The sequence below is a fragment of the Nelumbo nucifera genome, chromosome 4 (assembly GCF_055504915.1).
Source record: "Nelumbo nucifera cultivar China Antique chromosome 4, China Antique-T2T, whole genome shotgun sequence".
Classification (NCBI taxonomy): domain Eukaryota; kingdom Viridiplantae; phylum Streptophyta; class Magnoliopsida; order Proteales; family Nelumbonaceae; genus Nelumbo; species Nelumbo nucifera.
Window position 1 is genome coordinate 84,999,642 of NC_142652.1, and position 15,562 is coordinate 85,015,203.

At 41.4% G+C, this 15,562-nt stretch overlaps 1 protein-coding gene across 2 annotated transcripts in view; it reads right to left on the minus strand.

Moving 5' to 3' along the window:
* The window catches only part of LOC104585974 (phytyl ester synthase 1, chloroplastic), a 120,382-nt gene that overhangs the window by 39,446 nt on the left and 65,374 nt on the right, over window positions 1-15,562 (minus strand). For both annotated transcript variants that reach the window (XM_010243043.3, XM_088886626.1), the window contains exons 9-10: window positions 5,651-5,784; window positions 5,188-5,554 (exon numbers count right to left, since the gene is read on the minus strand). In XM_010243043.3, coding sequence (XP_010241345.1) covers window positions 5,188-5,554; window positions 5,651-5,784 — 501 coding nt within the window. The remainder of the gene's footprint in view (window positions 1-5,187; window positions 5,555-5,650; window positions 5,785-15,562) is intronic.

Genomic DNA, 15,562 nt, shown 5'->3' on the forward strand with positions numbered 1-15,562 from the left:
TCATCCCTCCTCCCAGTCACGTGCTTACTTAAAGGGTCCCTTGGCCCATCTGTCTTGTAATGGGCCTTGGGCTCAAAACTTGTAATATAAGAACCCAGCTTTAAAACCTTTACTTGAGTTGCCTTCTCCGGCCCACCAGAAAAGGGATCCACTCGACTGGGCCCATTTTCTAAGTCTTTTCCTCCCACGTGACCTCTTAACAAATCACGCCCCCCTATTTTAATGGTCGAACCAGCAACCCTCCCTGTCTGAGGTGGCTGGTTCAGCCCTCTCCCTTTAGACACTGGTATATTTTTGTCTATTTCCCCTGACACCACCTACGCAAAAGATCTGCCATTTGTCATAGCCTTTTCTTGCTTTCTATAGGTTTGACCTTCCATCTGCCCCAAAGCTTTTTGGCTTCCCAGAACTTGTTGGCCCTTTTTAGTGAAACATTCCTTCCCATTTGAATTAACCAATCTCACAAATCCACGTAATGCTTCTTCTTCCTCCTTCTCCCCTCCTTCCACAGCCCTGCTTCAATGGAGGATGCTAGCCACACAGAGACAAAACTCCCCTCTGTTCGTACCTCTACCTTTCGTGGAATGTCTTCTAGCTTCACACCACTTAGTAGGATTGCTACTAAATAAAGATCACCCCAGAAAGCTCCTTTCAAGATTCCTCTACACAATGCTGCTATAGACTTTGCTACTTCTTGTTTCCACACTTGAAATAGGTTTTTTGATAGCTGATATTTTAAGTAATGCAATTGATGGAAAAAGAGATTGTGGATTTTACATGATTGAAAATGTTTTATATGTTTGATTTTTTTTTAATTTTCATTTGAATACGCTTTACATGTTATGTTTATGTATTTTAATTTTAGATAATAGGTTTTTTAAAACATTTATTTTAAAATTTAAGTTTATATTTTTTTTGCATTTTTTGGCATTTTTTTTGAATTTTCTAACATATTTTTTTATTTTTTTGGCACTTTTTGTATTTTGTTGCCTTGCTTCAAAAAGGTGCACGCCTCTCACCTTGCACCTTGTGCCTCAAGCGCCAATTGCCCCTTGTGCTTTTTTTGCACCATGTGCTTTTAAAACATTACACAAGATTAGTAAGGACCTTATAGTAATGGCAACTTACTCAACAGATAAAAGGAACTAATCCAAAACCCAAATGGAAGAGATATACCTTTCAAATTTTCCCAAAATACCTTCCTATTCAACTGGGATGTCTATGTGGAACACAAGCCAGAATGGAATGCTTGGACCTTTGGGCTGGCAACCTCCAATGTCTCTTGACTCAACTACAGAAAATCATTCCAAAGTCTTGTGAACATGTGCTGTTGACGAAGATGATAAAGTTATCGAGAGAGGATGCTACTGTTATACAGTGCTACTGCAGTCGGAAACAGGCTAACGTAGTTCGTTCAGTCACCACAGGAGGGGAGAGAAAAGTTGAGGGCAGACTGCGGCATTCAAGCTTGGTTGCAGTGGCATGGAAATAGAAAGGGAGAAGGAAGAAGAGAGAGAAAGAAAGAGAAGAACAAGGGGACAAGGGTGGTGCTGACCATAACTATTTGGTTATAAAAACAGGAAAGAGAAAAAGAAAATAAAGAGGGGAAGGAAGAAGAAAAGAGAAGAGGCAGAAGGGAAGGGAACGAAAAGAGAGAATGATAGTCAACTGCTGATGATGGCTGACTGGCTAGGTTCAGTAGTAGAAAATAAAAAAAAAAAGACGAAAAGAAAGAGAGAGAGAGAGAGAGAGAGAGAGAGAGAGAGGGAAGAAAAAGAACAAGGATGAGAACAAAAAAAAAAAAGAAAGTGGAAGACCAAAAGAGAGAAGGTTGGAGGGTTGGGACGTTAACTGTTTGGTAAGGTTGTAGCAAAGAAGCAGATAGAGAGAAAAAAGAAGAGAAGAAGAAGTGAAGGAAGGACAAGTGAGAGAGAGAGACATGGGCAAGAACTGCTTTGGTTTGGTTGTCCAGCAGGAGAAGATGAAGGTTGGGAGCAGCTTATTAGACCATTGGGTAGAGGCATGGTCAGAGCAAGGTTCTCATACCAAACTAATGCAACAACTGTTAGAAGAAAAAAGGAGACAGGTGGAAGACAAGTAGTCGAAGAAGAAAAAGTTTTGATATATTTCCAATTCAAAGCACAACATACAACCCTAACATAATGTTAGATTACAAGAATCCTAAAAAACTAAGACTACAACCAAGCCCCTATTAAATATGAAAATAAAATTACCCCTCTAAGAAAAGAAAAATTACAAATGAACCCAAATTCTACGTTAAACAAAATAAATCCTAAACTGATGTCATTTACACCAATGTAAGTGCAAAACATGCATGGTGCATTAGCCTCAATGTGATTTCCATCATTGTAAAGAACAAATTTTATGAAAATTTGAATCATCAAAGTGCATCACTAAATCTTCCTTCACCTTTGTCAATATTGAGCAGTTGGGATTTGGGAGGTATCTCCAAGGTTCAAAATTTTGATACTATATGCCCCATATAGGGTGTATTATATCTATCTTACAGCTCATCGATACACCTTTCTTAAGGCATTTTCAAAAAGTCATTTTTGATATGTTAAATACCATTAATATCAACCCCCCTGTGAAAGTATGAGAACTAAGAAAATAAAAAAAAAAGGTTTTTCATTCACCTGAAACACTTGATAGGAATGTATCAATATTTGGAACCTTGCTCAAGTGCTGAGTGTCAGGTCTACACATTGAAAAGGATGTTTTTATTGGCTTGTTTTCCTGGGTGTGAAGAAGGTCTATGGAGTATCTTTGGTGATTGAGGATTGATGTAAATCATGTCAACTAACAATGGGGTGACAGGGATTGCTCCAAGCACAAATGCATCATTGGATTGTGGTAACAATACTGAGCAACTTGGGCTGCAAATCATAACTATGAGGTTAAATGTTACCATCTTGAATAGTCCCAATCAGCCTAAATGTCTATTGGAACTCAGAAAACAAGGTGGCATTAATGGTAAAACGTCAGAGTTAGAACCAGATGAAGATGAGGCATAAGATGATGGATATGTCACGGCTACTAAATTCTATGCTTCTGCAAATTACTAGGAGTTTCTAGTTCCTTTGGACAGTGAAAGAAGCCTAAGATGTAGTAGACAAGAGGCCCAAAATGTACTCCGAATCATAGTTGTCAAGGTGACACCTAGACAACAGCGCACCATTGGAGAATCACCTTGCCCAATCGCCAAGCAATATTGTATACTGTTATAAAATACTTCTATATTCTTACCTTTTTGATATTATAATTATAAAATAGGCATTATTAAACTGAAGTATTCATTTTGTGTGTTTATATACTAAATTATTTTTATTATTTTCTTATTTTTTAGGGTGTAATCAACACAAACATTGCTAACTGCAGTATTGAACCCTCAAAGACTTCAAAACCTGAACCAATAAGTAAGGAAGAACTTAAATTTTGTCCATTTCTTCTTCCACATCTTCTTTTTGTTCTTTTCCCACCTTTTCTTTTCTTCTTTTTCTATAACAAAAATAGGGGTTCAGCCCCTATATCTTTTGAATTTTCTTTTCTTTTTTCTTTATATTCTCATAAATATGTTGATTTTCTAGACTTTAACATTAAGTTTATATTCTTCTTATGAAAATTATGGATAATTATTAAGGAAATATGGTTTACAGAACCTAGGGAACTACTAAACTATGATCTAAATGGCTACTAAACTGCTTCTGCTTTCTCCTTGACAGCAACTTGTACTAATGCATAACTTTCTCCATGGCTACTAAACCGCCTACGGGACTAGGTGACAAGGCACCCTGTCGCCTAGCCTCGCCTTGGCACCTTGAAAACCATGCTCTAAATGGCTACTAAACTGCTTCTGCTTTCTCGATTCTCCTTGACAGCAACCCTAAGTTTACAACTAGTACTAATGCATAACTTTTTAAACTGTAAATTCTATTGTTCTTTTCTTTCTTCCATTCCACCTATAGAAAGAGAGTGATACATGTTTACTTCATGTTCCCTTTCACACTAAAAGATCAGTCTACATAACTCCCCAAGAAATTATCAAATAATATGCCCAAGAACTTCAGCTAAGTTTACTGAAAAAATTAACAGGACAAGAATGAGTAACAAGTTAGACATGTGTGACAAAAAGGTTTTCTGAAACTTAATAATTTTGGATGGTATTATATTTAAAATTTTAAATATTATACACACCGTGAGAATTCTATACAAGTGAAAGTTAATTGGTCATACATCTCTTCATTGTTGTCAAGGCAACAAGGTGCCCAATGGATGGTTGCCTCACTATCGCCTACGTATTTTGTAGATGCATCTATGAAACACTTTTATATTATAAAAATTAAATAGATATTATTAAACTAAAATATTCATTTTGTGGGTTTATATACTAGTTTCTTGTTATTATTTTCTTATTTATTAGAGTACAATAACAGACATGTTGGCGCATGCTGTCTTGAACCCCCAAATAGGGGCTCAGCCCGTATATTCTTTATCATTATCTTTATCATCAACATCATCTTCTCCTTCCACTCCTCTTTTCCTTTTTCCTAAACAAAAATAGGGGCTCAGCCCGTATATTTTCTGAATTTTCTTTTCTTTCTTCTTTTTCTTGTCATAAACATGTTGGTTTTCTATGTTTTAATATGAAGTTTATAGACAACTATCAATGAAAGATGGTTGCTGTTTGCTATGGAACCTAGGGAACTACCCTAAGATTCATGGTTTCTATGTAAGAAATTCCATTGCCTAGATGACGCCTAAGCACCCACCTAGGCAACAAGGCACACCCCTATTACTTAGCAGTGCCACCTTGAAACATTTTGGTCAGTTGCTGACTTGCTGTGTGAGACACCTTGTCAGTGTTGACCATCATCACATGTATAGGTGACTGTTAAATATCTAAGAGTATTGTTAGGAGTTGAACAATGGGCTTCCATTGTTCCGCTAGACACGCACATTTACCTTTTTCTTTCGATCAGTCATTTAGCTGTTTCTCTCTTGGCAAGAAAAGCAAAACAGAAAGATATAGACATGCACAGAGAGGCACACTCAGCATTTAATTATTTGGCTTCCATACAGAAAACAACAATGATCATTCAGATTTTTGAAGAATTTTAGCAAATGCAGGAAACTGAAAAACAGTTTTTTAGCAAAAAAGACAAAAACCTTGCGATGAAGAGCCTCACGAGCACCACCAGGATAAAGAAGAACATATGATTTTGTTGACAACAACTTAAAGAGATTGCTTGCAGAGACAGGTGATGCGCCAAATAGTCTCAAATGATCAAAATAGGAGAATCCTTGCAGAGTTTCAAAATCCTTTGTGAATACTACAGGATGAGCCATACCACGAACCATAATTTTCTTCTCCCTCAGGAATGCTTCAACGAGTGGAGGAAGTTCTAATCCTAGCAACATGTGATAACCAATTAGTAGAACAGGACCTTCATTGGGAACTCCTGCAAGACCCCTCACTATCTTTCCATCTTCCAAGGTTGAAAGCATCACAGAACTTGTAGCCAAATGAAACAATCTGCATTAATGTTTAAACAGCATAAATATCTCACAACACCTTTTATTTGTTATTTAAAACTGAATAAATGTAACTGTGCTGAGATTGAACACTCACACATTATCTTGATCAACTGCTTTTTTGAATTCTGTTGCAGTAGGTGGAATAAAATCTGAGACATAATCATGTCGATGTGAACGGCGGTATGTACTTGTAGCTTTAATAATAGTCAACAAATTAATACCATCTTCCTGCACCATTATTTTGTGCATTTCAATTAGCTAATCTCAAAGGAGGCCTTACAGTGAAGTCATACAACGTTATGTTTATTGTAAAGGCTATACTCATTTGATAAAAAAAAAAAAAAGTTGACATCTTGAAGAAGTATCTAAGGCAAAATTTTCAAACTAAATTATCAGGAGGCCACATGGAAAGAGATCATGCCATTTTTATTTTCCTTTTAACAACACAAGGCTGTTAAAAGGCAGAGTTGCATGGAGATGGATATGGGAATCAGAATCCAACATGTGTCCAAGAGTCTGTCTTGGCAAGATGAGAAAACATGGACTGGCGAGCATGTATAGATATTGGGTCAAATGGACCTTGATGTTGTGCGGTCTGGTAGTTCCTTGCTGACGGACAGCTCGGATGCCGGGCTGATGAGGTCGCCTGGTCGAGCTGCAAAGAATAGTGTCAGAGTATATACCCGGGGTGGGCACTCCGATGCTTAAGTTAGCAAACAGGTGAAATAGCTTAAGAAGCGAGAAAGCAAGTAGACTTTGAGAGCTAAATCGTGTGTATCTTTTCTGAGGAAGAGGACGCCTTTATATAGGCTAATTGTTGTGAGCTCCACGAAACGTGTCCGAGATCTCTGGCCCATCTGATTCAGAGGTGGTTCCATGCCCGGAGACGGATTCCGCGTAGGCTGATAATGCTTATCAAGTCTCGTCCGAAGTGGGCAAGAACGAGATCAGCTCCGTCGACGTGTCATCGTGATCCTGGGGGAATCGACGACAGTAACCTGCTCAAGAAGGAAGTCGCCCATCACATTGGGCAGGTCACTAATTGGATCCAGGCTAGGTCGGCGGAGGCAGGTTGCCTCTTCACGCCGACCTGACATCTCCTGAGCTGTTCATAGGTCATTCTGTCGAGGTGGGGGCTGAGGAGGTTGAGATAGATGCCAGGTGTCCGAGTTCTGCTTGTGTGGTGTCGAGATGCCAGACAATTCTGTAGTGCCATGTGTCATGATATTATTGGAGAACTAAATCACCCCTCATCAATTGCCCCCCACTCCCGAGTCCGACATGATCAGCTCGATATGGGAGTAGTATTAACCCAAGGTGATTTGGCCTGAGTTTTGGCTTCGGCCGTGGTCTCGCCAATGGCTCAGGATCCGATTGGCTCAACCAGTCCGGCTCAGCCACGAGGTTGCATTAAGGGCACGCGCGGACGTCACACAATCATTATGTCCAGCGGATGTAAAAAATGCACTAAACTAATTTCGCCTCGGAATACGAACCATCACGTCTTCGAGGACCGTTGGATCCAACCGATCTCAGATGTTTATAGTTTGACTTGTCTGTCTATAAATAGGACCTTCAGGGGCCCATTTCCTTCGTCCCTGACTCTGAAATTCTGATGCCTTCTAAGGTCGAGGAGCTCGGTGTTATCGAAGTAGTCGGTGTCGTCGGTGAGGTTGGCCTATTCGTTTTTTAAGTGAATCGTCTTCCCTTTGTCCTATCCTTTTTTCATTATGTTTGGTGTCGTGTCCAAGGAAGAGAGGGGTCCGACCTACCAAGCCGAGGAGGGGTCCTTGGCCCAAGAGCAGCGAGGTTCCCATAAGAGGGCCTCATCCTCTCGTCAACACCTAAGAGTAAGTCCGAGTTCAGTCCCACCGAGCTAATTGCCAAGGACGTTTACGAGCTCGTGGCACAATATAGGATCCCAGACCAGTTTGGTTATTCCCTTCCCCTTGGGCAGTACCCCTGGGAGCATGATGAGGACGAGATCACCGTCTTCAAGGAGGCCCTGAAAGTGGGCCTTCTGTTCCCCCTTCATCCACTTATTCCCAAGGTATTGAACTACTACAACATCAACTTAGGTCAGCTTTACCCCAATTCTATTAGGACCTTGGTCGGGACCATCTTGTTCAATCACCATGTCAGCTTCCCTTTAGATGTCAAGACCTTCGCCAGCATATGCCAATTAAAGCAAAATCCCTCCGAGATGTATAGCTACTATGTGTCCTACCACTCTAGGTGTAAGCTGCTAAATGGCTACCCCTCCAAGGTAGCGGGCTGGAAGAGGAAGTATTTCTTCCTTGACCAAAGTGATGGATGCTCATTCCCAACGACCTGGACAAAGGGGACTAGGGATACCGGGGAGGATACACTGAGTGAACAAATGCAGATAAGGGTGCAGGTCTTAGTGGACAAGAGGTCGAAGCTAAGTGAATTCTTGGCCAAGGAGAAGCTGATCCAGGCTGGGTTGAGTCCTCCAAGTAGGTCGTCCTTCCAAGTTCAGGCATTTTCCTTTCCCTCTTTTGATTTGACTCATCTTTTGACTTCCCATGCAGGAAACATGTTGGGCGTGACAACTTTCGGGCTGTTCTAGGCCATGAAGAGGAAAAAGAGGAAGGTGACTTCCCATGAGGCTCCTCAAGTCATTGCTCCCGAGCCTACCAAGAGGAGTGCAGCCGAAGCCGTGTTAGTAGTTGATAGGGTTGAGGAAGACCAACCAGAGGCCGAGGCAGCCTAGACTTCTGAGGAGCCTCTTCCATCACTCGGGGCTAAGATCGTTGTTGAGGACAAGCACACCATTATGGACTTTCGGACTGCTCTAGTGAAGAACAAGGAGGCCGTCTTTCCAAAAGAGGTCACAGAGCTCGGCGAATCATACCCCAATGAGTTCGACAGGAAGCTCACACATTGCCTTATGGTGGTATGTTCCTGACTTTCCCAATTGTACTTGTCCTGATTTCCATTCCGAACATATATATCTACTCATTTCTCTTTCTCTCTCTTTTTTAGGTGAACACCCTGACACACTCCCTATTGGAGTAGGGGTGAGCATTATTCAGTTAAAACCAAATTACCGAACCGAAAATTTTGGGTAATTAGGTTAACTGAAAAAGTCGAGTTAACTAAAATTCATTATATAATATATAATATACAATATATAATATGCTTTATATTTATATATTCATATATTATATATAATGTATTATAATGAAATTAAATTTCATAATATATATTATAATCTATAATATATAATATTATATATTAATTAAATTTGGCTTTTAACCGAAATAACTGAAAACCGAACCGAAAATTTGGTTATTTAAGTTTTATTGTAATTCGGTTTCAGTTCGGTTTTCATTTTTTTATTTCGGTTTTAAAAATTGAATTGAATAAACCGAATGCTCACCCCTATGCTAGAGCAGGCTGAGGGAGATCTAGCGAGGGCTCGAACTTTAGAGGAGGAGGCTATGGAGTGCAGGTCTTGCCTCGAACGAGCTTGTCAACTTGTTAGCGATCTAAAGGCTGAGCTGGTACAGGAACGGAGCCACGGCGGAGACCTAATGAGGAGGGTCGAGAAACTGAGCAAGGAGTTGGAGCTCAAGAGCCAAGGTTTATAGGAAAAGGAAGCCAAATTCACAGAGAAACACTCGAAGTTCCTCAATGACATCTGCACAGTTGAGGAGTTTAAGACGTCCCCAAACTTCTTGAAGGAGAGGGAGGAGTTCGGGTCCAACGCCTTTCGTTAGGAATTCAAGTTGTGTCGGATGCCCGTGGCCTCGATGTGCCTGGAATTCAACTTGGAGAAGTTGAAGACCTTGGCGTCCACCAACGAGATGATGGGTCGGGTTGACTAGGAACTGTTGAATGGGTCAATTTGTGTTTAGTTTATTTTCTTTTAAATTAAGAAGTTGTTGGGCCTTGGGCCCATTAGTTTTTATTTTTAAAAGAGTTGTAACTATTTAGTTTGAGTTGCCGCCCTACTAAGGGCATCTTTGTAATATCTCATATTTAAGTTAAATATAAATAGAATGAAGGGCTGGCAGCTAGGGTTATGATACACAATCCTAGTTGACCTTCTTCTCCTTTCTTCCCTTTTCTCTTCCTATTGCTGAAATCTACAACTTTCTCTTCTTCCTTCCATAAGAAGCTTGACCGAATCAACAGATAGTGGTTCCTACTTGGTATCAGAGCAGGTTGAAGGTTCTGGAAGTGATTCTCCCATGCAGCCCTAGATCGGCCGACTGCATGGAGATTTAAGAGGCTGATCAAAGCTCTCAGGTAAGCCCAATTTTTGGATTTTCTTGATGGATTTGTATGCCCTGTAGCTGGTCTAGGGTTTCTCATCGGAATCAGGAAAAACTGGAGAAAGGGGAAGAGTCATGTTTTTGTTGGACTCTTCAATTTTGACCTAGGTAGTGGTGCCCTAATTTTTTAGGGTTCCTTGGAGTTTTTATATGGGGCGATTCAAGTCCCACATGGTTTGGAGGCTCCTAGAGAGGGCGGTTGCTTTTTCTCTCTCTTCTCCCATCCCACAGAAAAGGAATCTTTCGTGGGAAGAAAGTCCAGGACACCAAAGGAGTGTCGTTGGTTCCAGAAGGTGTTTTGAGAAGCATGGAGGGACACAGAGTTGAATATAAGCCCGGGAATGAAATGGGACCTCTGGGAGGAGGTGCTGGAGACCCCTTCGGAGCTGAACCATTACTACAGTTAGGTTGGATGGTACAAACTACTTGGAATGGTCCCAATCTGCAAAGATGGCCATTGGGGTTCGTGGAAAATTGGGGTATATTACTAGTGAAGAGGTGAAACCTGAAACTGGCAACTCCCGGTGGGTGCAGGAAAATTATATGGTAATGACATGGTTGTGTAATTCAATGTTGCCACATATAAGTAAAATTTTTTTATGGGCAAATACTGCTAAGGAGATATGGGATGGGGTTGTAGAAACCTATTCACAAAGGGAGAATGTTGCTAGCTGAGAAATCAAAAGGAACTTGGTCTGTGACTACTGTAAGAAGCCTAAGCATACAAGAGATACTTGTTGGAAGATTCACCCACATCTTGTGCCGACCAGATTGAAGAATAAGAAAGGAAATGCGCACATGACAGTTACTGGTGACACTCCGGCCCCCCCTACTACAACTGCTTTGGAGTCTGTTGCAGCTACTGCAGTAAGGGCCGAGCTTGAGAGGTTTGGGTTACTTCTGAATCAGAGGGATACAGCTAGTTCCAGTTCAACCGCAAGCGGACAACAAGGTACAGGTAGCACAGGTGGAGCTCACTCTACCTCCTTCGCCCACACAGGTAGTTCACATGTCACTGCAAACTATGTTTCTGCTTCAGGTAAGGAGAGATCTCCTTGGATTATAGACTCTGGAGCCTCAGAGCACATGACCCATTGCTCCACTATTTTCTCCTTTTACCAGCTCTGTTCTAGCAGAGATAGGGTCTCCATAGCTGATGAATTCCATGTTCCTATTGCTGGGAAGGAATCTGTCAAGATTAATGACTCCATTTGTTTACCCTCTGTCCTCCATGTTCCTAGATTGAGCACCAATTTATTATTTGTTAGTAGTTTGACTAAGAATCTGAACTACTCAGTAATTTTTTCTCCTGAACGCCGTATTTTGCAGGATCTGGATTCAAAGAGGACGATTGGGAGTGGTCGTGAAGTGAATGGAATCTACCTCCTGGATGCTCTTCCTCTTCACCAAAGTAATCATGTTTGCAGGGACAGTGAGTCAAAATCTGTGGATCAGATTATGCTTTGGCATAATCGTCTGGGTCATTTGTTCTTTTCTTCTTTGAGTTCTTTGTTTCCAAAACTGTTTGAGTCTGTGAGTCTGTCAAGTTTGAAGTGTGAAGGTTGTGAACTTGGAAAGCATTGTAAACACTCTTTTAAACCTAGTAATAAAAGATGTTCTTCTCCTTTTGATGTTATTCATTCGGATGTGTGGGGCCCTTATCATGTTCCCTTTATGGGCGGCTATCGCTATTTTCTCCTGTTTGTGGATGATTTCTCTCGATATTCCTAGATTTACCTGATGAAATCCCGCGATGAAGTACCATCCTTGGTGAGGCAATTCCACCAGATGGTACTAACACAGTTTGGAACGAGAATAAAGATGTTTAGATCTGACAATGCTAGGGAATATTTTGAGAGACATCTTGCCTCATATCTGTTGGAGTATGGTGTTGTCCATCAGAGTAGTTGCTCCTACAGTCCACAGCAGAATGGTGTTGCAGACAGGAAGAACAGACACATTGTTGAGACGGCAAGAAGCATGATGATCACAGCTACAATTCTAATTCGTTTTTGGGGTGATGCAGTTCTCACGGTAGTATATCTGATTAACAGGGTGCCTTCTCGTATACTTGGATTCAGCACTCCATTCAGCCTTCTTTTTCCTCAGGGGGAGATGTTTCATATTCCTCTAAGGGTGTTTGGGTGTGTCTGCTTTGCGCATATCCTTGGTCCTTACCGTTCGAAGCTTGATCCCAAGGCAAAGAAATGTGTCTTCCTTTGATATGTAGAGAATCAGAAAGGGTACCGCTGCTATGATCCAATCTCTGGGAACCGGTATGTTACTATGGACATTACCTTTTTTGAATCTACGTACTTCTTCTCAAGGAATCCTTCTCAGGGGGAGTGTTTTGGGGAAGTAAGTCAGCAATCTATCCCTCTCCCAGTTCCAGTCCCTGTGTCTACTCCTGTGCTTGACCACCACCCGATGTCACCTACCTTGCCACCTCCTTTGCGTTCCATCTCACAGCATTACTCACGGCAGAGACTTCATAAGGTGATTGATTCCACTACAGCAGAACTCACACCACTTCCTATCGATCCCTTGGAGACTCCAAATTCGGCTGATACGGATTCAGGTATTCCTCTTGATCCCACTACTATTTCAGTTCCCATTAGTCCAACTAACACTGTTACAGATAACCTTGATCTCCCTATTGCTCTTAGAAAAGGGAAGAGAAAGTGCACTGCTCATTGTATTTCACAGTACTTATCCTACAGTGGACTTTCTCCTTCCTACCGTGCTTTTCTCTCTTCTCTTGATTCAGTGTCTATACCCAAGGGTGTTAGTGAGGCTCTCTCCAAACCTGAGTGAAAGACAACTATGCAGAAAGAGATGGAGGCTTTGATTAAGAATCAGACATGGGAGATTGTGGAACTACCAGAAGGCAAGGAGACAGTTGGATGCAAATGGGTTTACACAGTAAAGTATAAGGCAGATGGAAGTATAGAGAGGTACAAGGCAAGACTTGTTGCGAAAGGGTACACACAGACCTATGGCATTGATTATCTAGAGACATTTGCGCCAGTTGCAAAGATGACCTCTGTTCGGATACTCCTTTCTCTTGCTGCCTCATACTCTTGGCCCTTGTTTCAACTGGATGTGAAGAATGCTTTCCTAAATGGGGATCTGCAAGAAGAGGTGTATATGGATCTTTCAGCTGGTTTTTATGATAATGCTGGAAAGGGAAAGGTATGCAAGCTGAAGAAGTCACTATATGGCTTGAAACAATCTCTCAGAGCATGGTTTGACAAATTCAGAAAGGCCCTGATTGTTTTTGGCTACACTCAAACTCAATTTGATCACACCTTGTTTGTGAAGCGCAGGGGATCTTTGGTGTCAATCCTAATTGTTTATGTGGATGATATTGTTGTCACTGGGAATGATCTGAGTGAGATTGATAGTCTGAAGAGGAACCTGCATAAGGAATTTGAGATGAAGGATCTTGGAGAACTGAGATACTTCTTAGGCATCGAAGTTGCAAGATCGAAACATGGAATTTTTATCTCTCAAAGGAAGTATGTCTTGGACCTTCTCCAAGAGACAGGGAAGCTTGGAACAAAGGCAGCTAGCACCCCCATTGATCAGAACCATAGAATCTGTAGAGAACACTGATGTGGGCCCCACTGTAGTGGTTCCCACTGTATTCGTAGGACAGCATGTGTAGTTATTTGTTTCAGTTATAGTAGTGTCAGTTTGAGTCAGTTTGTTAATTCAGTTGTTATTTATTTCAGTTTTTATTTACTTTATTTATCATGTAAGTACTAAGGGCAGATGTGTCCTTTCCATTATGTACTGAACATAACCTATAAATAATAAGAGAGTGGCGGCGGCAGATCTATTAGAATCTGTCCCTCCTTTCAACCCCTTGTGTTCTCCTGTTTCTCTTCTATTCTTTCTCCTTTCTCTCACTTTTCTTCTGTTTTGTAAACCTAAAACCTATTAGGATTCAAGACTGATTACAGTCTTGATCTTCTACTTGGTATCAGAGCCTATCTAGGGCTTCTCATGTGTGTCTAGTCCAGCCGACCACATGAGGACTAGCTAGGGTTGGAAGCTTATGAAGAAGTATTCGGTGGCTGAATCTTGGAGATTATCAGGAGAGGTTCGCAGCAGTTGAAGACTTGTCGCGGCTTGCAGAGAGTTGGTAATCAGGAAGAAGCAGCGAAGGTTAGGGTTCAGGTAACCCTGGAAGGCAGTAAACCGAAATCCATAAGTAAGTTTTTTTTTATTGAGTTTCAGAGACTGCAATCAGTCGAGATAGGTTGGACCTATCTAGAAGGAGAGGCTGAACTGTTTTTAAGTTTGTTTCTAGGGTTTGACTGTTGGGCCGAACCCCCCCCCCCCTCTCAGAGGTGATTAGTTTTAGGGTTTCATATTGCCCTACGACAAGTCCCACTTGTGCGGACTGCTTGGAGAGTGCAGCTGAGCACTTATTTCAGACCTACAATTGAAACCCTAATTTTGCTCTCGCAGCAGTGGGCCCCACAGTAGTGATTTCAGAAAATAGCATCTCAGATTGACAGGCTGCCTGGTACTGTGCATGCCGATTGATTTCAGATCAGATTTGAGTTGATTTCTTTCATAGACTGTGATAGGCGATTGATTTCAGATCAGATTTGGGTTGGTTTCAGATCAGATTTCGGATCAAATCATATCAGATTTCAGATCAGATTTGTGTTGGTTTCAGATCAGATTTCAGACCTGCTTGTTTTACTCTGTTTTCTGGTATAGTGGCTCTAACAGTTTGTAGCCACTGATTCTTGATCAAAGATGGAGTTTAAGGGTCAGGGAGAAAGTAGTTTTGGAAACAACAGTTATGGTAGTGTATCTGAAACCGGGTTTCAGATTACAACTATGAGATTTGATGGGTCAAATTACTTGGAGTGGGCTCAATCAGCCATGATGGCTATTGGAGGAAGGGGAAAACTGGGTTACCTCTTGGGAGATGTGAAAGAACCTTCCAAGGAGGACCCAACATACACCAAGTGGGTTCAAGAGAACTATTTGGTTATGGCATGGCTGTGTAATTCTATGCAGCCACATATCAGCCGAAATTACTTGTGGGCAAAGACAGCCAAAGAGATATGGGATGTTGTGAAAGAAACCTATTCCCAACCCCTTAATGTTGCCAAAGCCTATGAACTAAAGTGTGAGGTGAACAGCCTTAAACAAGGAGAGAAGCCAGTTTTTGTCTACTTCTCTACCTTGAAATCCTTGTAGCATGAGATTGACCATCTAGAGACCCTTGAGTGGGAGAGTCCCAAAGATGCACAAACTCGCAGAAAGCAAGTCGAGACGAATAGGGTATTTGAGTTTCTGGCTGGTTTGAATTCAGAATATGACATTGTGCGACAACAGATATTGACAAGAGATAGTGTGACCCTTTCTCAAGCATACTCCCTGGTGCATAGTGAAGAGACCAGGAGGAAAGTCATGATGCAGCCTTGACAGCTATTAAACCTAAGCCAGGGGGTGATCCAGAAAGGGACCAGAAGAAGGAAGATAAACGGGATCTGGTATGTGAACATTGCAAGAAACCCAAGCACACAAAAGATACTTGTTGGAAGCTACATCCTCACTTGGTCCTAGCAAAATTAAGAAATAAGAAGGGTAATGCTCATGTGGCCGTGAACACTGATTCAGCATCCTCATCAGGCACATCCCTAGAGACTTTATCTGTTGTTCGGGCTGCCCTCATACAG